Here is a 27,302-nt window from a genome sequence, read left to right on the forward strand (position 1 = left end):
TGACACAGACGGCGGTGGGGCCCAGGTCTGTGGGTGCATTTCCGGCAAAAGCTAATAGTTTATTGATCAGTCGAGGCATTACAGGATATGCAGAGGAGACAGGTGCATGGGGTTGAGTGAGAACCGGTATCAGCCATGATAGAACGGCGGAGCAGACTCAATGGGTCTGACTGGCCTAATTTTGCTCCTATGTCTGATAGTCTTATACTGCGAGTGTCTCACACAGTGAAGATTGACACAAAATACTTATTACATTCAGCCGCGATTTCTTTGCTGTATTACTAACACGCCAGCATCGTCTTCCAGTGGTACAATATCAACTCTTCCCTCTCTTTTACTCTTTATATATCTGAACAACTTTTGATAGCTGATATTATTGGCTCAATTACCGTAATTTTTCATCATGTCTCTCCTGTGTGTGTGTGTGTGCGTGTTTTTGTTGTCTCCTGTTGGGTATGTAAAATATTTCCATTCCTCTCACTTCCCACTGTTTTCTTGCTATATTACGTGACCCCGCTTTTGCTTTTATCAAAAACAGGAGAAAATCTGTGGATGCTGGAAATCCAAGCAAGTCATACACAAAATGCTGGAGGAACCTGGGAGGCCAGGCAGCATAAATGGGAAATAGCAAACAGTCGACGTTTCGGGCTGAGACCATTCATCAGGACTGGGAACAAAGAAAATGAGACGTCAGAGGAAGAAGTGTGGGGGTGAAGGGGTGGAAGACGTGGTAGGTGATGGGTGAAACTGGGAGACGGGGAGCAGTGAAGGAAAAATCTTCTTTGGATTTTATTTCCTTAAAGATTCTCGAAAGATCATTGCTAATGCCTCCACATCACTTCAGCCACCTCTTTCGGATCTCGGGGGTGTACACCATCTGGTCCAGGTGACCTATTTACCTTCAGACCATCTCTGTTTCCCAAAGAACCTTCTCCCGTGTAATGTAACTTTACACATTCTGACCACTAACATCTGGGACTTCCATATTCCTGCCAGTGTCTTCGACAGATAAGAGTGATGTACAAGACTTATTCAGTTCATCTGCCATCACCTTGCACCCCCACCCCATTACTAGCTGTCCAGCATCATTTTTCAGTGGTCCGATATCCACTTCAGCCTCTCTCTTACAATATATGTACCTGAAGAAAAAATTGGTATCCTCTTTAATATTGCGGGCTAGCTCATCTTTGTATTCCATCTTTGCTGCCTGATAATGACGGAAAACGTAGTTTACTTTATTCAATGTAGTCTTGTTTTTTTTTAATATGTTTCAATTGCGCTTAAGCCCAAAGTGCTTAGAGATATGTAGGTAATACATGATACTTATGGGGTGTTAGCCTTCATAAGTGGAGGAATAGAGTTTAAGTGTCGCGAGGTAATGATGCAGCTCTATAAAACTCCAGTTCGGCCACACTTCGAGTACCGTGTCCAGTTCTGGTCGCCTCACTATAGGAAGGATGTGGAAGCATTGGAATGGGTACAGAGGAGATTTACCAGGTTGGTGCCTGGTTTAGAGAGTATGGATTATGATCAGAGATTAAGGGAGCTTGGGCTTTACTCTTTGAAAGAAGGAGGATGAGAGGAGACATGACAGAGATGTACAAGATATTAAGAGGAATAGACAGAGTGTACAGCCAGCGCCTCTACCCCAGGGCACCACTGCTCAGTATAAGAGGACATGGTAAGGGGAGGGAAGTTCAAGGGGGATATTAGAGGAAGGTTTTTCACTCAGAGAGTGGTTGGTGCGTGGAATGCACTGCCCGAGTCAGTGGTGGAGGCAGATACACCAGAGAAATTTAAGAGACTACTAGACGGGTATATGGAGGAATTTAAGGTGGGAGGCTATATGGGAGGCAGGGTTTGAGGGTCACCACAACATTGTGGGCCGAAGGGCCTGTAATGTGCTGTACTATTCTATGTTTTATAATCAATACATTATTTCAGATAGGACAATCCATACGAACCATTCGGATATAATATTACATGATTAATAAGCAGGAACAACTCCCCCAATAGATAAAACCATTCCAAACACAAACGTTCCTCAACCAGTGGAGCACCTCACCACAGGCATTGTTTGTGTCATCAGTCAGACAACCGAAAGATTTTCTCTATCAATCAGCTTCCAAATGTTGCTACTCTGTCATTCGTTGACACGCCCCGCTGCTGATTCCCTTCTCCTTATCATACGTTCTTACCCCGACCGTCGTCCAGAGCCCCAAACTCTGCCCTGTGCAGACCCGCCTCTGGTATCTGACCCTGCTCCGTTGAACATCCAAACAATGGTTTCGCATACTGCTTTCAGTCTTTAGAGGACAGTGTGTTTTCAAGAACACTTTAGAAGCAGGGGAAATGACCCATAATGTGGAAATGAGTCATGAATAAGGAGGGTAACTCCCAAATTCATTCTTCCTCAGCTCAGAGATTTCAGGGGTAAAGAACATCTCAGACAGAACTGCAGTCAGCTCAATTTCTTCAGTCTGCAGAAAATTCAGGGAGACCTCTTCACCCACAGGATGGTGACTGTTTGGAACCCATCACCACAGGGAGAGCAAGAGGTGAACAACAGGGGAGGACTTAAAAGGACTGTCCTGGAACAGAATCACAGGCAGGGTCCAGGGGGCATGAGTTGACCCTCCACTGTGCACAAGGTGTGTTATAAATTCATTACGCACCGGAGACAGAGTTTAAAATAGAACTGATTTATTTGTCTCAGAACCAGAATATTAAACTCCAGTCCCATTAAAGGTGAATGTGCAGCAGAAGAAACTCCTCCCATGCCCAGTGACCAGGGTGCAGAACTGGGTGTGGTGAGCAGCAGCAATAATTGCAGAGTTCAGCACCGACAGTCAGTCTCGAAATTGCATTCAGCAACGGTGATGGACAAATATCCAGCATGCAGCTCATTGAAACTTTCTCCCCAGTGTGAACCCAGTAGTCTGTCACAAGTATAACAATGTTTAGGTTACGACTATAGAAAACAGGGATTTGGAGTGTGGGTCTATCCAATGAGAGAAATGTTCCTTCTTGTGAGTGTGGAAGAGAGATTTTCATGGTCTTTTGCTGGGGAGAGATGAGACGATGCGAATGGAGAGAGTGGGCTCTGTTTCTTTTTTTTTTTGTTTTCTTTATTAACCCTATAGTCAAAGTAAGAATTATAAATCTCAATTGTTTAATCACATATTGTGTACCGTTGTTATTTCGGGGTACAGTACTGATTTGTAACAGGGGACGCATCACGCAGCATCCACCCAAATGACATTTCTTAAGTTTGGCCGGGCTGGGGCCGGGGGCAAATTAAGCTTTATTAAGCTGCTAGCTAAAGCGAGAGTTACATAAGCTTAGATTACTTAGTGAATCACTTCCCACATTCACCGCAGGTGAACGGCCACTCCCCAGTGTGAACTCGATGATGCACATTTTGGTTGATTTGGCTGAGAGAAACTTTTCCCAAAGACTGACCAGTTGATCGGCCTCTACTCAGTGTGAACTCGCTGGTGTCTCTGTAGTTGAGATGACCGAGTGAATCCCTTCCCACAGTCTAAGTATGTGAACGGCCTCTCCCCGGTGTGAATTCGCTGATGTACCTTCAGTTGGGATGAACAAGTGAATCCCTTCCCACAGTCTGAACAGGTGAACGGCCTCTCTCCAGTGTGAACTCGCTGATGTACCTTCAGATGCGATGACTGAGTGAATCCCTTCCCACAGTCTAAGCAGGTGAACGGCCTCTCCCCAGTGTGAACTCGCTGATGTACCTTCAGTTCAGATGAGCAGGTGAATCCCTTACCACAGTCTGAGCAGGTGAACGGCCTCTCTCCAGTGTGAACTCGCTGGTGTACCTTCAGCTTGGATGACTGAGTGAATCCTTTCCCACAGTTTGAGCAGGTGAATGGCCTCTCTCCAGTGTGAACTCGCTAATGTACCTTCAGTTGGGATGACTGAGAGAATCCCTTATCACAGTCTGAGCAAGTGAACGGCCACTCCCCAGTGTGAACTGACTTGTGTACCAGTAGTTCGTGTGACAGAATGAATCCCTTCCCACAGTCTGAGCATGTGAATGGCCTCTCACCAGTGTGAACTCTCTGATGTCCTTTCAGATTAGATAAGCAAGTGAATCCCCTCCCACAGTCTGAGCAGGTGAACGGCCGCTCCCCAGTGTGAACTCGCTGATGTAACTTCAGAATAGATGACTGAGTGAATCCCCTCCCACATTCTGAGCAGGTGAATGGCCTCTCTCCAGTGTGAACTCGCTGATGTACCTCCAGTTTTGATAACTTAGTGAATCCTTTCCCACAGTCTGAGCAGATGAATGGCCAAACCCCAGTGTGAGCTCGGTGATGTCCCTTCAGTTGGGATGACAAAGAGAATCCCTTCCCACAGTTTGAACAAGTGAAAGGCCTCTCCCCAGTGTGAACTGACTTGTGTGCCAGCAGGTTGGATGACCGAGTGAATCCCTTCCCACAGTCTGAGCAGATGAACAGCTTCTCACCAGTGTGAACTCGCTGATGTTCCTTCAGTTTAGATGACTGAGTGAATCCCTTCCCACAGTTTGAGCAGATGAACGGCCTCTCCCCAGTGTGAACCCGCTGATGAATCTTCAGTTTATCTGAGGAAGTGAATCCTTTCCCACATTCTGAGCAGGTGTATGGCCTCTCTCCAGTGTGAACTCGCTGATGTTTCTTCAGGTTAGATGACCAAGTGAATCCTTTCCCACAGTCTGAGCAGGTGAACGGACTCTCCCCGGTGTGAACTCGCTGGTGAGCCATTAGGTCAGATGACCGAGTGAATCCTTTCCCAGAAATTCAGCAGTTGACCAGACTCTGCCCGCTGTGAACTAATTGGTGTGTCCACTGGTGGGAAGACCGACTGAACCCCTTCTCACACACAGAACAGGTGAATGGCCTTGCCCCAGTATAAACTTGCTGATGTCCCTTCAGTTGAAATGTCCAACTGAATCCATTCCCACTGTCTGAGCAGATGAACAGGTTCCCCCCCAACACCCCCGTTTAAAATGGCAGACATGGCAGTCCGTCTGATGATAGAGTGAATCCCTCCCCACAGTCTGAGCAGGAAGGATGACCGAGTGAATCCCTCCCCACAGTCTGAGCAGGAAGGATGACCGAGTGAATCCCTCCCCACAGTCTGAGTGGGAAGGATGACCAAGTGAATCCCTCTCCACAGTCTGAGCAGGATGTATGACCGAGTGAATCCCTCCCCACTGTCTGAGCAGGATGTATGACCGAGTGAATCCCTCCCCACTGTCTGAGCAGGAAGGATGATCGAGTGAATCCCTCCCCACAGTCTGAGCAGGAAGGATGATCGAGTGAATCCCTCCCCACTGTCTGAGCAGGAAGGATGATCGAGTGAATCCCTCCCCACTGTCTGAGCAGGAAGGATGATCGAGTGAATCCCTCCCCACTATCTGAGCAGGAAGGATGATCGAGTGAATCCCTTCCCACAGTCTGAGCAGGAAGGATGGTCGAGTGAATCCCTTGCTCCACTTCTTAAATATCTGGACAGAGACAGCAAAACTGGCGTGTAGTGTTCGAGATTCCCGTAGACAAATTCCTTGTCATTTTTAACCTGTAAAAAGATTTACAGAATCAATCAATGTGTGTAGGACAACATTTCAGATGAGATCACTTGAGTTGTCACGGTGTGATCTGGCAACACACTCTTACAGTGAAGTTCAACCCAAGTTGCAGAGAGAAATCATCTTCTGACTGGGCACAGTGCTGGTATCTGGAATGACCATCAAACTCTCTGATGATCTTCCTGTGTCTATAAGAATGGGGCACTTCTGCCATCTCCAGTCTGTGACCTGCCTCAGTTTGACTCTGTCCAATGGTATTATTCCCTGTTCCCACTGAGCTGCATGGTTTCCTGTTCCCACAGTAACTGAAACACTCTCACACAAAAAGCCAGCAGTGCATTCCATGCACCCACCACTCTCTGTGTAAAAAAAAAGTTACTCCTGACATCCCCTCGGTATCAATTTTCAAGCACTTTAAAACTCTGCTCTCTTGTGTTAGCCATTTCAGCCCTGGGAAAATAACCTCTGGCTATGCACACGATCAATGCCCCTCATCATCTTATACACCTAAAAAAGCTCTTAACCAAAAAAAAGGACATTTTACACATTATACGTGATCGAGTTCATCTGCACTCTCACACAACCTATGTAGCAGGCCTGTAATGGGTAATGAAGGATTTTCTCACCAGAGCTTTTGTACATTGTCCATATGTGGTTTGCTTGCTAAACTATGCTTTAAAAAGTCAGATTTGCAAACATCACTCCACTTCTTCCCACTTGCAAATTCTCCAGCAACTTTTGCATCACCACAATACACACAGGTAACACCAGTTTCTATATTGGACATAAATATTTCCCCTGATCCCTCTTGAGGAATTGAGGATATATAAACAAAATCATTTTGAACCTATGAAACCTCTGGCCAAAAGAATAATTGGGACTGAATAGGAATTTTGAACTGAAGTGAACTCAGTTTTCAGCATTTAGCTAAGACAGGCTCATTACCAGTTCTCTGAGGCTTGCAGAGAGACACACTGAGAGCTGATAGCATTATACATTGTACTCATGTTTGATGAAGTGGAGGAGGACTCCCTGATAAGGACAGGAATGAACTTGTTTGTTATTAAATCAGGGCCTTGCAAAGGGAATAACTGACAAGGACGAGACTGTACATCCATCCGTAATTAAAACCTTGATTTAATAAACTCTCAATTCTAAGTAATTAAGTTTTGCACCAACAGACTTGGGTGTACCAGTTCAAACAACATATTGCAATAGTAATGTATGGGCTTACTATGTACTATGTACAGGCTGTAACCTGACTAAGTCAGTCCACTTGTTAGATAGTGCCAGTGCTTACGTGCCTTCCCTTTGACAACTGGATCTCAATCTCCTGCAGGAGAATGCACAATAAACTGTGGTGATGATAAGAAACTGGACTCCCGAGTTTTAATTGGACTCAACTTTTAACATTTGTCATCACGAACAGGATCCCAATACAGGGAGTGCCAAGCAGACGGGCTGAGTAAGCGGCTGGACCACTCTGGGGACTGCGGAGACTGACCAGGTGCCCAATAGGTATTTTACCTTTTGTCACTCTCCGTTACTTCATTTGGAGGTACGGTCCCTCACCCAAGGCTGATTGCTTAGCTTGACGGGATTGGGAAAGAATCTGTCGAGAGACTCGTATAAGGAAGGCAAAATTTTGCTAAGTGGGCATGAGGCGGTACCTGGTAAATGTTACTAAATGGGCAGGAGGCTTACATGCCAGGTAATTTCATTAATTGTGCAGGAGGTGCCAGCGGGGTAAAGTTACCTGATCGATAATTGAGCAGGAGGCTTTGTGCCGGGAAAATTACTTAGAGGACATGGGTCAATTGCAGTCGATTGATGCGAGTGGGCCAGGAGCAGCCCTACACAATATGTCTGCGAGTTTTCCAGACAAGGAAAAAGATTTTCAAATGTTGAGTGCAGCGCTGAATAAGAAATTGGGGAACAAAATATGGCCACTGGGGGGGGGGGAGGGAAACTGGGATATTACCTCATGAGAACAAACAGTCAATTCGATATGGAAAAAGAACTGTGGAAAGAAGTGGAAATTGTTGAAAGGGTGTGAAAGGAAAAGCAGATATGAAGTGGAACAGTATATTATTAGCAAATTGGAGTAAGAATGCATGTGACAATGGGATAGAGGTATGTACTGCAAAGGTTGGGAGACGCTAAAAGTTAAGTGTGAATGGGTGGATGTGCGCCGAAAACGAGAGCAGGAAAAACAACGTAAGCAAACCAATGCCGGCCCAGATAGGAGAGAAGGGCAGGAACGTCAGACAGACAGACAGACAGACAGACAAACGTACTTTATTGACCCTGAGGGAAATTGGGTTTTGTTACATACTGATAGGGAATCAAGGGATCCCAAACCCATGTCTGTCATACCGACCCTGTTTGAGGACAGTGACCATGATGAGGAGTGGGAACCCCCCCCCCCCACCCCGTACCTCTCCCACCTTACCAGGGGCCAAGTGCACCCAGTGCCCCCAAACCCCAATGATAGCCGCTCGGGTAAAACAGCGGGACAGGGAAGTCGGGGGGGGGGGGGGGGCTGCCACTTTACCATGTGATCCTGAAAGGGAATACAGAGGTTTATTCCGAGACAGGGAGAGAGGAATACAATAAAACCCCAAAGTTAATGGCTCCACAAAGACAATTCCCACCTGAATGCTGTCCAATCCATGAGCAGGAGGAGGGACAGCCCTCAGTGATTCCTGTGTATGCACCCTGGAAGCCTCAAGAAATGATAACGATCATGAATCAGGCCCCAAAGAGAAAAGAAAAACCAGCACCGTTTGCTCAGTGTGTCCACAGTACCACACAAATGTCTAATGCAACTGCACAAGATTTATTTATTTATCTATCTATCTATCTATCTATCTATCTATCTATCTATCTATCTATCTATTTATTTATTTATTTATTTACAGTTTGCTCGGTGTGTCCGCAGTACTACACAAATGTCTAATGCAACGGCAGAAGATTTATTTATTTATTTATGTAGTCATCTATCTACCCATCTATCTATCTATCTATCTATCTATCTATCTATCTATCTATTTATTTATTTATTTTTCTATCTATCTGTCTATTTATTTATGTATTTATTTGCCGTTTGCTCAGTATGTCCACAGTACTACACAAATGTCTAATGCGACTCCACAAGATTTATTCAGTCTCTGCTGCATGATTCTCTCCGCTGCTGAGGGGAGGAAAAGGAATGCAGGTTTGAGATACCAAACCTATCAGGAGTTACAGGCGGGAAACCATAATCAGAATGAACAGACAGAGCAGATTATTCAAGCCTTGGAAAGGGCTCTCCAGCAACCTGTAAACATTAGTAAAGTAGTTGAATGGAAACCTAACCCTGGGGAATCGGGACCAGACTATTGGGAGTGATTTGTGGCCTGCTATGGCACTTTCGCAGGAGACCAAGCCTTTAATAATGGGAATCTGTCCCCCCAGTTTAATGCCCTACTGTTCTATTGCTTACCAATATAGCTAGCCAACACGATTAAAAATAATATGGATTGGCCTGAAAATGACCGAAATGGAATACGTTGCGCTTTGACATATCATTGCGACCGGACTTTCGAATCCCGATCAACCCTGAAGGGAACTAATATTAAAGGTGTTCAGTGGAAAGAAGGAAGCGAGTGGGCTATATCTGGGGATCAGAAGAACAGAAAGCTACCACGGGACAGGTGGGGCAAACAACCCGCTTAGAAATGGACAAGCAAGGATGCTTCTCGCTGTGATTTCCACCCCACAGGAAGAGCCCAATGTAATATTGCAAGTTCCTGGAATTCCAATTCCGTTTATGATTGATATGGGGGCAACCACAACCACTCTCGATCAGGAAACAGTATCAGAAAAGGGATTCCAGCGGTCAGACGCTACAATCACTCTGTCTGGCTTTGAAGGCATAGGATGTACGTGTTCACATAACCAGCCACTGCAGGTGAAATTCCCGGGAAACCAGTGTGAGGTTTCATTTACAGTCACCATCAGTCGGGGGTGTAATCTTGTAGGGAGAGACTTGCTCTGTCTGTTGGAAGTCGAGAGCCTATGCACAGACAATGGTATCACCCTGCAACTAGCGAACAACCGACAGCTTCCCCAATTTCTGACCCCCCCCCCCCCCCAGTGGTGGGCACAATCTGGACTCCACTGAGTTTGAACCCCTCCTGCCAGTGGTCGACTCTCATGTGACTCTGTACTTTGACTCTACGGGGTGCTCATCTGAGGAAAGCCATATTTATGCACCCCTCGAGGGACAGAAGTTCCCTTTCACGGTGCTTGGACAGGTTAAAGGAAGAGAGGGCAGTTCATTACTGTCCGAAGTTCTGGATTTCCTTTGGGGACAGACAGGACTGGTGGTTCCCCATTCCAGCATCAGGGTTTGCCCTGGGTTCCCTGCCTACACCCTGACAAAACAAGCCTCCTGTACGAAAGGAGACTGGCAAGATTTCCTGTGGGCCAACTCCGATACTTGAAGGAGTCGGAAGTGAAGACGGGACATCTAGTAAAACTCTCTTTTAATATTGACAAAATCCAAGATGGTGTACCACATCTCTGGGCAATTTCAGGCCATGAAGTTGGCCGCACCAACTGCCCCCTGTCTGGGTCACAGTGAAAGAAGGACAGACTCTCCCATCCATTCTGCAGTACTCCCTCAAGCCTGAGGCAACTTGTTACGAGGATGGAATCTCTTTTGTGGATCCAGCAGGGAAACGATGCGATAGTGACGGACAGTGAAGTAATTGAACAGGCCTCTTTTGAAGCAGCTGTCTCCACCCAGAAGGCTGAGCTGTTTGCTCTGACTCGTGCCTGTATCCCAGCAACAGACAACAGTGGGAACGTTTACACAGACTCCCGTTAGGCATTTGGAATTGTACATGACTACGGGGCTCTCTGGGAACATGGGGATTCCTGACTTCCTCTGGCCACCCCATTAGTAATGTCACCTTTGTAAACAACTTACTCACCGCTCTACAGCTACCTCGAGTTTTGAATATTACTAAATGTGCAGCCCACACCTGCATGTCTAACCTGGTCACGACAGGCAATGCTTTAGCAGGTTAGACAGTGAAAGTGCGGCACAATCCTCGGTAGTTGTAGTCCGCTCGGGTTCCCGTCAAGCAATCCTCCGTGACTCAAGCAGAACGGGTTTGCCAGACATGAGGGAGGTGCGTACTTTTCAGGGGGACGCCTCTAAGGATGAGCGCAAACTATGGTCCCAGATGGGGTTCCAGAAAGACCCCGATCTTGGTTTTTGGATCACCCAGTGGGACAGGTCTGGGTTCCTACACAGTTTTTACCAACATTGGTCAATTATGTAAATAACTGTACACACTTGGAAAAGGAGGGAATGGTTGGTAACCTGTACCCTGCACACCGGATACGACTCCCTTGACAGGTTAACCTTTTTCGTGTCTACAAGTTGATTTCATTGAATTGCCTCGAGTACATTGCTATAGATACTGCTTAGTTATTATAGATGTGTTTAGTACATGGGTTGAAGCTTTTCCAACTACCATTAATACTGCTGACTGTTGTGAAGGTAATATTACGGGAAATAATTCCCAGGTACGACCTGCCAGAGATGCTGAGCTCTGACAATGGCCCACACTCTGTGGTGAAAGCAAACGAAGGGGTATGTAACGAACTAGCTATCAAGCAACAATTCCACTGTGTACACCACCCATGGGCCACTGGCAGAGTGGAAAGAGCCAATGGCACTCTGAAGAGTAAACTGGCCAGACTAACAGCGGAGACTGGACTCACTTTGTTGAAGGTCCGACCATTATCCCGATTCCACATGAGGGTTACCCCACAGCGAAGAACAGGGTTGTCACCAGCTGAAATCATTTCTGGACGGCCCATGAGGACACCCTGGGAACAAAGTCTCAGGATTAAAGGCTAAATGAATAAGAATAAGGAACCTTGGTTCTCGAGGGAACTCTGATAAACAGAAAGAAAGATTATGACATGTATAAGAAACAGGGATCAAATAAGGTACTTGAGGAGTATACAAAAAGTAAGAAAATACTTAAGAAAGAAATCAGGAGGGCTAAAAGAAGACATGAGGTTGCTTTGGCAGTCAGGGTGAAGGATAATCCAAAGAGCTACATCAGATATGTTAAGAGAAAAATGATAGTAAGGGATAAAATTGGTCCTCTTGAAGATCAGAGTGGTCGGCTATGTATGGAACTGAAAGAAATGGGGGAGATCTTAATTTTTTTTGCATCTGTATTTACTTAGGAAACTGGCATGGAGTCAATGGAAATAAGGCAAACAAGTACTGAGAGAGGAGGAAGTGCTTGCTATCTTGAGCCGAGTAGATAAATCTCCAGGCCCTGACAGGGTATTCCCTCAGATCTTGAAGGAGTCTAGTGTTGAAATTGCAGGGGCCCTGGCAGATATATTTAAAAGTCATTATCTCCGGGAGAGGAGCCGAAGGATTGGAGGATAGCTCATGTTGTTCCGTTGCTTAAAAAAGGCTCTAAAAATAATTCTCGAAATTATAGTCCGGGAGGTTTGATATCGGTAGTGGGTAAAATGTTGGAGGAGTACTAAGAGATAGGATCGACAATTATTTAGATAGACAGGGTCTTTTTAGGGAGAGTCAACACAGCTTTGTGTGTGGTAGGTCATGTTTAACAAATCTCTTTGAGGTTACAAGGAAAGTGGATGAAGGGAAGGCAGTGGATGTTGTCTACATGGACTTCATTAAAGCCTTTGACAAGGTCCTGCATGGGAGGTTAGGTAGTAAATTGGATTAGACATTGGCTCAATGGGAGAAGTCAGAGAGTGGTAGTGGAGGATTGCATCTCTGAGTGGTGGCCTGTGACTAGTGGTGTGCCGCAGCGATGAGTGCTGGGTGCATTGTTATTTGACAACTATATCAATGATCTGGATGATAATTTGGTAAATTGGATCAGCAAATTTGCTGATGATACAAAGATTGGAGGTGTAGTGGACAGTGAAGAATGTTTTCAATGCTTGCAGAGGGATCTGAACCAGCTAGAAAATGGGCTGAAAAATAGCAGATGGAGCTTAATACAGACAAGCGTGAGATGTTGCACTTCAGAAGGAAAAACCAATGTAGAACATATAAGGTAGATGGGTCGGGCACTGAGGAGTGCAGTAGAACAGAGGTATCTAGGAATACTGATACAAAATTCCCTAAAAGTGGCACCACGGGGAGATAGGGTAGTAAAGAGAGCTTTTGGTACATTGGCCTTTGTAAATCAAAGTACTGAGTATAAGAATTCGAATGTTATAGTGAGGTTGTATAAGGCATTGGTGCGGCCGAATTTGGAGTATTGTGTGCAGCTCTGGTCACCGAATTACAGGAAGGATATTGATAAGGCTGAAAGAGGGCAGAGAAGGTTTACGAGGATGTTGCCGGGACTTGAGAAACTGAGTTACAGAGAAAGGTTGAATAGTTCAGGACTTCATTCCTTGGAGTGTAGAAGAATGAGCGGTATATAAAATTATGATGGGTACAGATAGTGTGAATGCAAGCAGGCTTTATCCACTGAGGCTAGGGGAGAAAAAAAGCCAGAGGACACAGGTTAAGCGTGAAGGGTGAAAAGTTTAAAGGAAACATTGGGGGGTGCTTCTTCACAACTGGTTCTGACAGAGGCATGACTGGTTCTTCTGGGCTCATTCTGTCTCACTCCCAACTATTTCCTACCTTCCTTTGTGCAGGTATGTATTGTCTAAAGGACCAGTGTTTGAGTAAATGAGACTCACCAAACTTTCTCCTGACTGAATCACCGGAATCTCCGAGTCAGATGTGTTTCTCTCCAGTTGATGCTCTCAATCCTCGGGCTGGTTCACTTGGACCAAACATTTCTGCTTAATGTTACTAGGAACAAAACTCACTGAAATTTAAACGTTGAAGGTAAATATAATGATCTCAGTGAACAATGTTTGGTCAACCTTTGTATTGTTAATGTGCTTCATTATCCTTCACGTTAAAGTTAGACCTGCAGTGAGAGATTTATTGGAAGAAAAACCACGACTGAAGTCGAGGGAACAGCAACAAGTGAACCAGCCCGAGGACTGAGAGCATCAACTGGAGAGAAACACATCTGACTCGGAGATTCCGGTGATTCAGTCAGGAGAAAGTTATTAGTATCCTCACTGTAATTCAGTGACCAGAGATTGGAGCATAGAAGAATGAGCGGAGACTTCATAGAGGTATATAAAACTCACCAAACTTTCTCTGGAATCACTGGAATCTCCGAGTCAGATTGGTTTCTCTCCAATCAGTGCTCTCAATCCTTGGGCTGGTTCACTTGTTGCTGTTCCCTCGTCTTCAGTCGTGGTTTTTCTTCCAATAAATCTCTCACTGCAGGTCTAACTTTAACATGAAAGATAATGAAGCACATTAACAAGACAAAGGAGGACCAAACGTTTCTTCTTAATGTTACTAGGAACAAAACTCACTGAAATTTAAACGCTGAAGGCAAATATACTGATCTCAGTGAACAATCTTTTATTGTCCCTCATATGTCACAGAACGATATGGGATAAGAAGGAGTCATCATCCAGTCATGGTAAGACACAAGACACAGGAACAGAATCAGGTGATTCGATCCATCTGGTCTGCCCACCATTCAACCATGGCTGATTTTTATCTCAACACCATATTCCTGCCTTCCTCCTGTAAACCTAAATCTACTTAGCAATCCTGAGTATATTAATCTCTGTTATAAATATTCCCAAATGGCAGCCTCACTCAGACTCTGTGGCAACAATTCCATAGATCAGACATCTTTTGGCAAAAAAAAAACGCAACTGAATTTTAACAGGAAGCATTTTTATTCTGAGACTGTGCTATCAGATCACAGACTCTGCATCTAATGGAAACATCCTCTCCATGTCCACTGTATCCAGACTTTTCAGCATTCGGTAGGTTTACTTAACCATACATCCCTCCCTCGTCCCTCTGAACCCCACTGAGCACAGGTTTAGAACCATCAAATGCTCCTCATACATAACGCCGATCATTCCTGAGATTATTCATGTAAACCTTGTTAGCAACAACTGTACTGAATACATTTCCAGGAATAACTAACAAATTGGTACCAGGATAATTTAAAGGGAAACGTTGTGCTTTCTTTACTATTCTACTATCACATGTGCTGGCGCGTGGCCAAGTGGTTAAGGCGTTGGTCTAGTGATCTGAAGGTTGCTAGTTCGAGCCTTGGCAGACGACACCGGTGCCAAGCTGTATGGGTCCTAATGCCCTTCCCTTGGACAATATCGCTGGCGTGGAGAGAGGAGACCTGCAGAGACTCTAACGGAGGCCTACAAAGTATCACAGCCATTTTCATTTCCAGGTTAAAACAGGTCTATTTCATGAAATATAAACAAGAAATAAAAAGGAACTGGAATTACCAGAAACACTCAGCCGGTAAGGAACAGCTTACAATACAATTCAATTCATAACATTTCATCAGAATGACTTCAAACATTTTCAGTTTTTAGTGCAGATCTCCAGCACAGCTGCCTGATTTCCACTGTGTGATTTCCAAACACAGTTTGAACACCAGACTCAGGGTCTATTTCTACTGTTGTAAACACGGAACAGCCCAGTTACTCACAGCCTCTCCCTGTGAGGATGAAATGGGAACTCATCCTCTCCTCAGATTGGCAGTCATTGCTTCCAAAGGAACTCCAGAAACAAACATCTGATCCCAGACCAGAAATACTCACTCAACACTTCCCAATCCCAAACCGCTCGTTCCCCGGGTCCATTTTACCTAGATCAAAAACTATGATATTCCAGGACCAACCTCACAGAGTCACACAGCTGAATCTGCCACTCACCGACACTAAGAGTCTCACACATCATCCCCACATCTCGCACTGGGTAGTGCAATCCGGGATTTCCCCACATCCAATGTCCAGCTGCTCAAAATTTCTGCTTCATTGCAGGACGAACATCCAGCCCCATCTGCAGAAGCTCAAACCAAAGTCAAAGCCAAAACACCAACAGTTCCATTTGCATGGAATGCCGATCACAGGATTAGAGCCCAAGCACCAACTCTCCCAGTACTCTTTGCTGCCAGTAAAATACTGCACTGTGTCAGTCCATCACTGGTCATAAACTAGCACCTCCACACCAATGCACAACAGAACTGGGACCTGATGACCCTCCGGCATTCCAGCTAACACTAACCGATTCTGGAAATGACTCAGCGAGGCCAAAGGTACAAAAGAACATTTCACGATGAAGACTAAGGGTTAGAAAAAGTTTGCTGATATATAACATTGAGGAGGTGGGATACAAGGCGGACTGAGGATGACCCAGATGGTTGGTGTACATCACTGAAGCGGAGTTGGGGGGTGTGAGGAGACTGGACAGAGGTTGAACAAGATGAACAGATGGAACCAGGTGGGAGAAGGGATCAAGGACGATCACTGATGGTCCTCCAGCAACACATAGGTACTGAATGAATAGTACATACTATCGTACAAAAGATTCTAAAATGACAGAATGAGCAAAAATAACAAGAACCTTGCCAGATATACTTTGACCCTCACCAAATTCTTATCAGGACACCATAGGAAGTTTCCCATCCGGACACTTCACGCTTTGCATGGTAACTGCTCTGCCCGTGACTGCGAGGAACGGCAGAGACCTTTGGATCCAGATCAGCACATCACAGAAACCATTCTCCCCTTAGACTTGCCAGTCCCTCGGTAAAGCAGGCAGTGAAATCAAAGTTCCCCACAACCTGGGTCGCTCATTCTCACCCACCCCAGTCCGGGAGAAGGCACAACAGCCATAAAGCTCCAGGTCAAATGTGAGGAGCCTCAGGAAGCGAGACGATTTCGGGGAAGTTAACGGGACTCAGTGGCCAACATCAGATTTCCCAACACAACATGGAGGATGAGTGACCACTCACCTGGAGATTGTGAACATGCTCAAAGAGATCGTTACATCTATGGTTAAGTGGGAGGGGCAAATGGGATCACGTGACTGGTGGGGTCTAACACCCCAGACATAGACTCCAGCTTCCCAGGACTCTGTGGAAATAAACAGACGCCCCTCACATCTCCTCTCATCTTAAATATGTCAGACATTTCTAACCCCCAGGAAAAAACATACCCTCTGTCCACTCTATCTATTCCTCTCGTAATCTTATAAACGCCCATCCAGTCGCACCCCAGCCTGCGCCGCTCTGGAGAAAACAACACAAGTTTGTCCAGCCTCTCGTTATAGCTCATGCCCTCTAATCCAGGCAGTATCCTGGTAAACCTCTTCTGTGCCCTCTCCAAAGCCCCGACATCCTTCCGAGAATGGGGGCGACCAGAACTGTATGAAACACTCCAGATATGGTCTAACAAGTTTTACAAAGCTGGAACACAACTTCATGACTTTTGAACTCAGTGCTTCAACTATTAAAGACAACCATGCCCTTTGCCTTCTTATCGACCCGATCAATCTGTGCAGTATCTTTCAGGGAGTGATGAACTTGGAGTCTAAGATCCCTCTGATCAACGACACTGTCCAGGATTTTGCATTTAACACTGTACTGTCTCATACATTCAGGGGTGCAGTGCTACCAGAGCTCACTGGGGAGCCGCTCCGACACCTCTGGAAAAAAGTCAAAATAAACAAGCACGGAATTTAACAACCCCGGATATTAAATAGAGCGAATTTTACAGAAGCGGGGGTTGGGAAGAGGGGCTGTTGGCTGGTGGGGAAAAATACCACTAATAACATGAGGATATTTGATTGTTTTTGGTGAAATCCTGGAGCTGTGACTGTTTTTTATTTAGGTATTTGTGAAATTCCTTCGCTCGACCCATTGTCCTAGGAAGCTGGGAAATACCTGTACACAAATACAAGCATTTTTTCACCCTTTCCAATGGATACCATTGGATTCCAGGAAGGAGCTATATTAAGCACGGAATGAACATCGAAACCCATGTTTAAGAGTCGAAAAAAATGAAAGAAAAATGCACAAGCTAATCATCCAAAATCCTCTTCTACACCTAGATAAATTCAGTTTAGTTTTGGAAGCCAAATGGAAAAACAAATTCTCGGCTACAAGCTAGTTTTACGTCATTTCATATCATTAGGAGGTGATTAACTCCTTGGCCTCGCTCCACCAACTGTAGTTGATTGAAAAGAGGCTCTTTTTCTCTTTGTGTTGATAGGAAAAAGAGTAACTTAGTGAGGCAATGAACGAGATGAAATGCATTTCCAAACCTCCCAAATGGTTGCTCTCCTCCCATTAACATTTGTCACATCCAAAATACAGTATTTTCTATTCGTATAGTTGCGATAATAATTTATGTAAAGATTCTAGCTTCTTTAACTTTTTATATATTTAAACACTAAACTGGATGTATGAAGGTCGAACCATGTAACACCTGACGTGTGAGGATATTTTGAGTATCGACACTCACAGGTACACTTCAATATATTGAGAAAGGGATGGAGCAGTGGACCTAGAGTGAAGTGATAAGCAGGTGAGAGGACGTACAGAGACAGAGGGGATGAGAGGGAGTGGGACGGAGGGGTATGAGGTAAATTTGTTCACCGGAAGGGGAAATCGATATTCATGCCATCAGGTTGGGTGGGGGCACCCAGACGGAATATAAGTTGCTGATCCTGCACCTGAGGGTGGCCTCATCTTGGCAAGGGATGGGATGACACGTCGGAACGGGAATGGAAATCGGAATTGAAATGTTTGGACACCGGGAAGTCCCGCTGGGAGTGGATGGTTGAAAGATTAATTTATTATCAAAGCAGGTATCCGTAAATAACGCTGAGTTTTTTTTTCCTTCTCCAGAGAACCACGAAACAAAGAAATCGTGAAAGTCGTTCAGAGAGAAAAAAAAATGAAACTCCCTCCCCACCCCCCGCATCAAAAGGACGGCATCCCAATCATCAACCCCCAAAACCCACCCCTCCCCCCCGCACAAAAGGGAAGAAAAATATCGACACCCGTTAAAAAACATTCCTACCCGGCACAACTGCGGAGGAGCCGGTGTCACCAGTGTGGAGGCGGACGCATCGGGAGCAGCGGACACAACGGGCGACCCCGGAAGATTCACAGGTGAAGTGTCGCCTCACCTGGAAGGATGTTTGGACAACGGAGAGAGTTCGGCCGTCAGGCCCTTTCACTGTGACACCCCGAACTCCACATCAAATCCGTCCAAACGAATCTGGGCAAACTTTAATGACCAATAAATATAATTCTTCTCAGCGATCAGCTGTCTGAATGATCCCCTGACTCTGAGAGGAAGGGGTATCTATGGTCCACACTGTCAGGGTGTTGAGTTTACCAGGAAACAAAGACTACAGGGACGAAAGGTTTTCTGCTGACTAACACACTGTGTGTGGATCCCGCTGGCAATTCTGGTGTTGTGACCCGAATTGAGACAAACACCACGCTGCCCACTTCACCAACAACATAGCACAGCCGGACACATAACAGGGGACTTTACATCCCACAACACTGGATTCAGTGATGAAACCCGTGATTAATGTTGCTGTCTCACCGAAAAGTCCATTAACCCTAACGGTAACCCTGCAATATGGTGCAAAATCCCGCTCCCCATACTAACACGGGTTAGACAGACCAAAGAACAAACTGCCGGAGGAACTCAGTGGGTCGGACAGCATCTGTGGAGGGAGATGGACCGTAAACATTTCGGGCCGAGACCCTCCCTCTGGACTGAGAGTGGAGGGGAAATAGTCAGGGAAAAGAGGTGAGGGGTAGGGATGGGGCATGAGCTGGGGAGTGAGAGGTGGATTCAGGTGAGGGGGGAGGTGGAAAGTGAAAATAGTGACAGGGGTGGGAGCTCAGTGGTTGGGGCAACACGGGGCTGCAGAAGCTGGAAATTAATTCCATAAACAATGAGGTTAGAGAGTATTTGTTATAGAGAGTGCAATGAAGATTCACTTGACTGATCCCTGGAGAGGTGGGGTCATAACCTGAAGAAAGATCAAATGTGGTAACTCTAAATGTCATTTCGAGAATCGAGGACTGAGAGGTGAACACATTGAAATGCAGAACATCATTACCGGTTGAACCAGTGATCCTAGTCTCTGAAAAAGGGGATGGGAATCGAGCCCGTGACTCTGTGACCTGGGGGTGGAGGGAAAGGGATCGGGGTAGATATGGTGTGGAAAAGTAGACAGGTATCTGGTGTAAATATGGAATAATGTGGGGAATGCGGCGGATGGGTCGGGCAGCATGTTAGGGCCATGGAGCAGAGTCACCAGTTCAGGAGGGAGACCCTCCACCCGTTACCTGATCCCGTTTCCTGTTCACGTTTTTCTGCAGATCTGCAGCATTTGCGGGTCACTGCTCTACGTGTACATGTAGCTTCACCTTTGTCCCTTTCAGACAACGCAGTGAGATCCGGATCAAATAGCTCCACACAATTAAATTAGATTATTACATTTACACAATTAGAATAGCTTATTACATTTTTTTTATATTTTTGTACTATATATATACTTACTTTAAGTCACAATTGTTAAGATCTTTTGTTAAGAATTAGGTTCTACTGCTACCGCAGAGACAACGAATTTCATGGCATATGCTGGTGCTATTAAACTTGATTCTGATATTGATATGGGAGACCCACCGCCGGTCACCTGATCCCAGTTACTGCAGATTGTAATGCGAGATTGAAGCATTTTCCATATATTTGCTTTCCACAGAAATGACAACTGGTCAGTTTCCTTCTGTGGTTCCGGAGCAGAAGCTCAGTCTGTCTAATATTTCCACACAATTAAAGTGGTGTATTTGTTTATTATCATCACGTTCTGAGCTACAGTGAAAATCTTGCCTGATGTACCATCCACACAGATCGATACATTACAACAGTACATTGAGCTCATAGACAACAAAAAAATAACTGTAACAAAGTATTATGGCTGCAGAGAAAGTGCAGTGCAGATAGACATATGGTGCAGGGTCACATCGAGTTACATTGTGAGGCCGAGTCCATTTTATCATTCATTTGGCTTATAACTGCAGGCAGGAAGCCATCCTTCAGCCTGGTGTTACGCACTTTAAGGCTTTTGTATCTCTTCGCCAATGTGGGAGCGGGTTTGCAGCAAGAATGTCCAGGTTATGAGGTTCTTTGTGTACATGGCCTGGTTTTCTGAGGGAGGGGAAGTGTAGGGAGAGTCCATGGAGGGGAGGCTTGTTTCTCTGATGTTCTCTGCTCTCCAAAGTTCTCTGAGTTCCTTGCAGTCATGGGCAGAGCAGTAGCCATACAAAGGCATGAAGTATCGACAAGGAGCTCAGAGACCTCGGCCTTCACCCTGCCTTGTGTAGCTGGATCCTGGACTTCCTGTCAGATCACCAGCAGGTGGTAAGAGTGGGCTCCATCTCCTCTGTCTCTCTGACCCTCAGCTCACATACCCCACAGGGTTGTCACTTTGGCCCTCTCCTTTACTCTCTGTGCACCCATGACTTGTGTTGCCACCCACAGCTCCAATCTGCTAATTAAATTTGCTGAGAATACTACATTGATTGGCCTAATCTCAAATAATATCCTTCAATCGATCAAATGCCTCCTGACAAGGTTCAGTCCAAACAAACTTTTCACCCATCTTCAGGAGATTAGTCAGAGGAAGAGCGAGAGCAGCAAAGTTCTTACAGAACTTACGATAATATCCATCCATTCCCAGAAACCTTCTAAGAGCCTTTTACCAATCAGAGATATACTCTTCCCAAGTGTCACTCCCTGTGACTAAGTCATCAATATAGGCATCTGTGTGTTCTAACCCTCGAATTTCAAAATTAATCATTCTCTGGGATGTTCCTGGAGCATTTTTCTTTCCAAAAGACAAAACATTGTATTCATACAACCTAGATGGTGTCGCAAAGGCAGAAATTTCTCTATGTCTGTCCGTCAATGGAACACACCAATACCCTGTCAACAGATCAATCTTTGTAAGAAATTAGCTATTCCAACTTTATCGATGCAATCATCTATCCTAGCGATAGGATAGGCATCTGTTTTTGTTACTTCATTTACCTTCCCATAATCTGTGCCCCTGAGACCTACTGAATCTGTTTCCACGCTTACAACAATTGCTCAGCCAATTTACATTCTCTACGTTCATGCGATATGGGTGTTGTTTAATCGGTTTGGCTTGACCAATATCTGCATCATGTAATGAGACCGTGGTTTGCTTGCGAACATCGGGAAAGAAATCTTTAAACTTCAGAATTAATTCCTTCAGCTGTTGTTGTTGCTTTGGCTGCAGATGAGCCAACTTGTTATCAATATTTTCTGGAACAACCGAGTTCATTAGCCTAACTGGGACCACGTTGGGCTTGTAAAAAGTCTCAGACGAGTCAATTGTTTCAAGCTCAGGGTTGCCAGATTCATTTGTTTTGACAACAACACTCATAGATGGTGCCTGCTTGTCAAAATAAGGCTTTATTGTAGCGGTGCTACACGCAGCGCTAAAATTACGACACGGAGTCGGTAACTGCAGTCGAAGGAAAAACTTTATTCGAAAACTTCAGCCTCACTTTTAAGCCTCTGTCAACCGGCCCCCCATGGCGAAGAGGCTCCAAAGCTCTGTGCTCACAAACCCCCGTAGGCTATCTAATTGTGAGTCGGTTCGGATACGCTAGGAAATGAGGCGCTACATAACCCACCCCCAGAACCGGCGATACACCCCCCAATGTCCACAGCCTGGGCCAGAACCTGCTTGGGAGGTCGGCCTCTGCGCCGAGGCGCCGGAAACTCGGCCGGTTGCGCCAGGTCCACATGGGCCGGCTTGAGGCGGTCCACCGTGAAAACCTCCTCCTTCCCCCCAACGTCCAGCACGAACGTGGACCCGTTGTTCCGGAGCACCGTAAACGGCCCCTCGTATGGCCGCTGCAGCGGTGGCCGATGCCCGCCCCTTCGTACAAACACAAACTTACAGTTCCGTAGGTCTTTGGGTACGCAGGTCGGGTGCCGCCCATGCTGTGAAGTGGGTATGGGGGCCAGGTTACCGAGCTTCTCGCGAAGTCTGCCCAGGACTGCAGCGGGTTCTTCCTCTTGCCCCCTCGGGGCTGGTAGGAACTCCCCGGGGACGGCCAGGGGCGCGCCGTATACCAACTCGGCCGACGAGGCGTGCAGGTCGTCCTTGGGCGCTGTGCGGATGCCGAGAAGGACCCAGGGAAGCTCATCCGCCCAGTTGGCTCCTCGCAGGCGGGCCATGAGGGCCGACTTCAGGTGACGGTGGAAACGCTCCACTAGCCCGTTCGACTGTGGGTGGTAGGCAGTGGTGTGGTGCAGCTGAATCCCCAAAAGGCTGGCCATAGCTGACCACAGGCTGGAGGTGAACTGGGCGCCTCTGTCGGAGGTAATGTGGGCTGGTACACCAAAGCGGGATATCCAGGTGGCGATCAGGGCTCGGGCGCAAGATTCGGAGGTGGTGTCGGTGAGCGGGACCGCCTCTGGCCATCTTGTGAACTGGTCCACGATAGTCAGGAGGTAACGCGCTCCGCGCGACACTGGCAGGGGGCCCACGATATCCACATGAATGTGGTCGAAACGCCGGTGGGCGGGATGGAACTGCTGCGGTGGGGCTTTGGTGTGCCGCTGAACCTTGGCCGTCTGGCAGTGCATGCACGTTCTGGCCCATTCACTGACCTGTTTGCGGAGACCGTGCCAAACGAACCTGCTGGAAACCAGCCGGACAGTTGTCCGGATGGAGGGATGCGCCAAGTTATGAATGGAGTCGAAAACACGTCGCCGCCAGGCTGTCGGGACGACCGGACGGGGCTGGCCGGTGGCGACGTCACAGAGTAGGGTCCTCTCACCTGGGCCCACGGGGAGGTCCTGGAGCTGCAAACCAGAGACTGCAGTCCTGTAACTCGGAATCTCCTCATCTACCTGCTGTGCCTCTGCCAGTGCCTCAAAGTCTACCCCTTGGGAAAGGGCATGAACGGTAGGGCGAGAGAGCGCATCCGCCACGACATTGTCCTTACCCGAGACGTGCCGGACATCCGTTGTGTATTCAGAGATGTAGGACAGGTGGCGTTGCTGGCGGGATGACCAGGGGTCGGATGCTTTCGTAAACGCAAAGGTAAGCGGTTTGTGGTCCGTGAACGCGGTGAAGGGCCGACCTTCTAGGAAGTACCTGAAATGCCGGATTGCCAGGTAGAGCGCCAACAGTTCCCGGTCAAAAGCACTGTACTTGAGCTCGGGTGGCCGCAGGTGTTTGCTGAAAAACGCCAGGGGTTGCCAGCGACCTGCGATGAGCTGCTCCAGCACCCCACCGACTGCCGTGTTTGATGCGTCCACTGTGAGGGCGGTAGGGGTGTCCATTCTGGGATGTACTAGCATTGCGGCGTCAGCCAAAGCTTCCTTCGTTTGAACGAAAGCGGCGGCGGACTCCTCGTCCCAGGTAATGTCCTTGCTCGGACCCGACATCAGGGCGAACAGGGGGCGCATGATCCGGGCAGCTGAAGGGAGGAAGCGGCGGTAGAAATTGACCATACCTACGAATTCCTGAAGGCCTTTGATCGTGGTGGGTCGGGGGAAGTGGCGGACCGCATCTACCTTAGCGGGCAGAGGGGTTGCCCCGTCTTTAGTAATCCTGTGGCCCAGGAAATCAATGGTATCAAGTCCGAACTGGCATTTGGCAGGGTTGATTGTAAGACCGTACTCACTCAGTCGGGCGCAGAGTTGACGGAGGTGGGACAGATGCTCCTGACGACTGCCGCTGGCTATGAGGATGTCATCCAAATAGATGAACGCGAAGTCCAGGTCCCGTCCCACCGCGTCCATTAACCGCTGGAACGTCTGGGCGGCATTCTTCAGGCCGAACGGCATGCGGAGGAACTCGAAGAGGCCAAACGGGGTGATGAGAGCCGTTTTGGGGACGTCGTCAGGATGCATCGGGATTTGATGGTACCCTCGGACAAGGTCGACCTTGGAGAAGATCCGGGCGCCGTGCAGGTTTGCCGCAAAGTCCTGAATGTGCGGCACAGGGTAGCGGTCCGGTGTGGTAGCCTCGTTCAGCCTGCGGTAGTCGCCGCACGGTCTCCAGCCCCCAGTCGCTTTGGGCACCATGTGCAGGGGGGAAGCCCAGGGGCTGTCGGACCGCCGGATGATCCCCAATTCCTCCATTCTCTGGAACTCCTCCTTCGCCAGTCGGAGCTTGTCCGGGGGAAGCCGCCGAGCACGGGCATGGAGGGGTGGTCCCTGTGTCGGGATGTGGTGCTGTACGCCGTGCCTGGGCATGGCTGCTGTGAACTGCGGTGCCAGAACCGATGGGAACTCCGCCAGGACCCTGGTGAAGTCGTTGTCGGACAGCGTGATGGAGCCGAGGTGAGGGGCTGGCAACTGGGCCGCGCCCAGGGAGAACGTCTGAAAGGTCTCGGCGTGTACCAGTCTCTTCCTGGGCAGGTCAACCAGCAGGCTGTGAGCTCGCAAAAAATCCGCACCCAGAAGCGGTTGGGCTACGGCGGCCAGTGTGAAGTCCCACGTGAACTGGCTGGGGCCGAACAGTAGCTGCACCTGACGGGTGCCATAGGTCCTTACTGTGCTGCCATTCACGGCCCTCAGGGGGGGACCCGGTGCCCTGCTGCGGGTGTCGTAACTCGTCGGAGGTAAAACGCTGATCTCAGCCCCAGTATCGACCAAAAACCGGCGTCCCGACCTTCTATCCCACACATACAGGAGGCTATCCCGATGGCCAGCCGCCGTAGCCATCAGCGGCGGCTGGCCCTGGCGTTTCCCGGGAACTTGCAGGGCGGGCGGCAACGGCGGGCTTCTGCGCCCCACCGCTGGTGGTAGAAGCACCAGTGTTCATTGGGCCGGGGGTTAGTGGGCTCTGCGGCCGGGCCTGGACTGGTTTGCTGCTGGGAGCGTGGCTGGGAGATCTGTGCGATGGACGCCCCGCTCACCTTTTTGGCGTTCCACAGCAAGTCCGCCCGGGCTGCCACCTTCCGGGGGTCACTGAAATCCGCGTCGGACAGCAGCAGGCGTATGTCCTCGGGCAGCTGCTCCAGGAATGCCTGCTCAAACATGAGGCCTGTGTGTCCCTCGGCCAGAGACAACATCTCATTCATTAAAGCCGATGGAGGTCTGTCGCCCAAGCCATCCAGGTGCAGTAAACGGGCAGCCCGCTCGCGCCGTGAGAGTCCGAAAGTCCTGAGGAGCAGGGCTTTGAATTCCGTGTACTTGCCGTCTGCCGGGGGCGACTGTACGAACTCCGCGACCTGGGCAGCTGTGACCTGGTCGAGGGAGCCCACCACGTAGTAGTAGCGGGTGTCTTCTGAGGTGATCCGGCGAACGTGGAATTGGGCTTCGGCTTGCTGGAACCATAGGTCCGGGCGCTGTGTCCAGAAACCCGGCAGGTTCAACGAAACCGCATGAACAGAGGCGGCGTCGGTCATTTCTGGTCCAAAAATCGTTTGGACCGTCGGGGTCACCAATTGTAGCGGTGCTACACGCAGCGCTAAAATTACGACACGGAGTCGGTAACTGCAGTCGAAGGAAAAACTTTATTCGAAAACTTCAGCCTCACTTTTAAGCCTCTGTCAACCGGCCCCCCATGGCGAAGAGGCTCCAAAGCTCTGTGCTCGCAAACCCCCGTAGGCTATCTAATTGTGAGTCGGTTCGGATACGCTAGGAAATGAGGCGCTACAGGACCAATTTAATTTCTTGACTAGCAACAAACGTTTTTTTAGAACCAGAAGACTGATTTCCAGTCTTTAATTCCTCCATTGCATATGCAAATTCTCTCTTCTTTTGTTCCATCTCCAATTTACACCTCTCCAAATCAGCTTTACTTTGTTCCAATTTCATTTGTTCGATTTGCAACAGCATCTCCAGTTTACTTATTTGAAACGACTCTAAAATCGATTCATCAAAAACACCCGAATCCACATAGTGTGACGCGATTTTCCTCTGTATTACAGCCTTAGAAGTAGTCTGCAAAATACCTTTAAGTTGCAATCTACTAGCTAGCTCAAACACCTCAGTTTTTTTCGCCTTCGCCAACACCTCCGCAGCTGGCGAAGCCAGAAACTCATCAATATTCATTGCTGCCGAATACCACAAGCCAAACAAAAGAACCGAGTAATCCCCGTTTCCAAAACACCGATTTAAAAGTTAGCAAGCATGTAAACTCAAAAAATTCAATCCCGACGTAGCCCCCATATTTAATGTTACGTATTCAGGCAACAATAAATATATGAGTTCGGTAAGGGTTTCTTATAACAAACAACACGTTTATTAAACACAGAAAACAAACCCCCCCAAAAGTAAACAAACACTACCGTAACCGGAAACAGCTGCTGAGCGGCTGTTCAAACAGTTCGTAAAGTGATATTCCAAAATAGTTCTTTAAAGTGATATTCCAAAACAGTTCTTAAAGTGATATTGCCAAAACAGTTCTTTAAAGTGATATTGCCAAAAGTTCGATATGCTCACAGTCCATTTAAAAGGAGAGACTTTACAGGACGATTTAAGTTCTCTTTCACGTCGCTTGCTTCGATCCCCGACGTCGAAATTCCCACGAAGAATTTACGAAACAGAACGGCTTAAAGGCACTGACCTTTCCTTCTCCACTACCTTCAATCCTTTCTAGGTAAACCTAGGGATAACACGAAGATAGTCAACGAAATCCTTCCAAATAAGGATCAAACAAAGGTCGCCCCCGTTTCACCGTAGAAAGCGATTCTCCTCGATCTTTAACTTCCAACCT

General features: G+C 47.5%; 1 protein-coding gene across 2 annotated transcripts; it reads right to left on the reverse strand.

Annotated features, from left to right (window-relative positions):
* Positions 1–3,786: 3,786 nt before the first annotated feature.
* On the reverse strand, positions 3,787–13,953 carry LOC132388343 (zinc finger protein 239-like). Of its 2 annotated transcripts, XM_059960682.1 has the most exons (3): positions 13,811–13,953; positions 5,460–5,583; positions 3,787–5,418 (listed from the first exon to the last, which is right to left on the reverse strand). In XM_059960682.1, the coding sequence occupies exon 3, from the start codon at positions 4,764–4,766 to the stop codon at positions 3,915–3,917; it is 852 nt and encodes a 283-aa protein (XP_059816665.1). In that variant the 5' UTR covers positions 4,767–5,418; positions 5,460–5,583; positions 13,811–13,953; the 3' UTR covers positions 3,787–3,914. The 2 variants fall into 2 exon arrangements, with proteins under 2 accessions (XP_059816665.1, XP_059816666.1); XM_059960683.1 differs by lacking the exon at positions 13,811–13,953 and adding an exon at positions 11,372–11,931 and having other exon boundaries at positions 3,787–5,583.
* Positions 13,954–27,302: the final 13,349 nt, after the last annotated feature.

The sequence above is a fragment of the Hypanus sabinus genome, unplaced genomic scaffold (assembly GCF_030144855.1).
Source record: "Hypanus sabinus isolate sHypSab1 unplaced genomic scaffold, sHypSab1.hap1 scaffold_301, whole genome shotgun sequence".
NCBI classification, from domain to species: domain Eukaryota; kingdom Metazoa; phylum Chordata; class Chondrichthyes; order Myliobatiformes; family Dasyatidae; genus Hypanus; species Hypanus sabinus.

Coding starts and splice junctions, on each gene's coding strand:
- LOC132388343 (XM_059960682.1), bottom strand. CDS start 4,766: ATGGCTCACCAGCGAGTTCACACCGGGGAGAGTCCGTTCACCTGCTCA.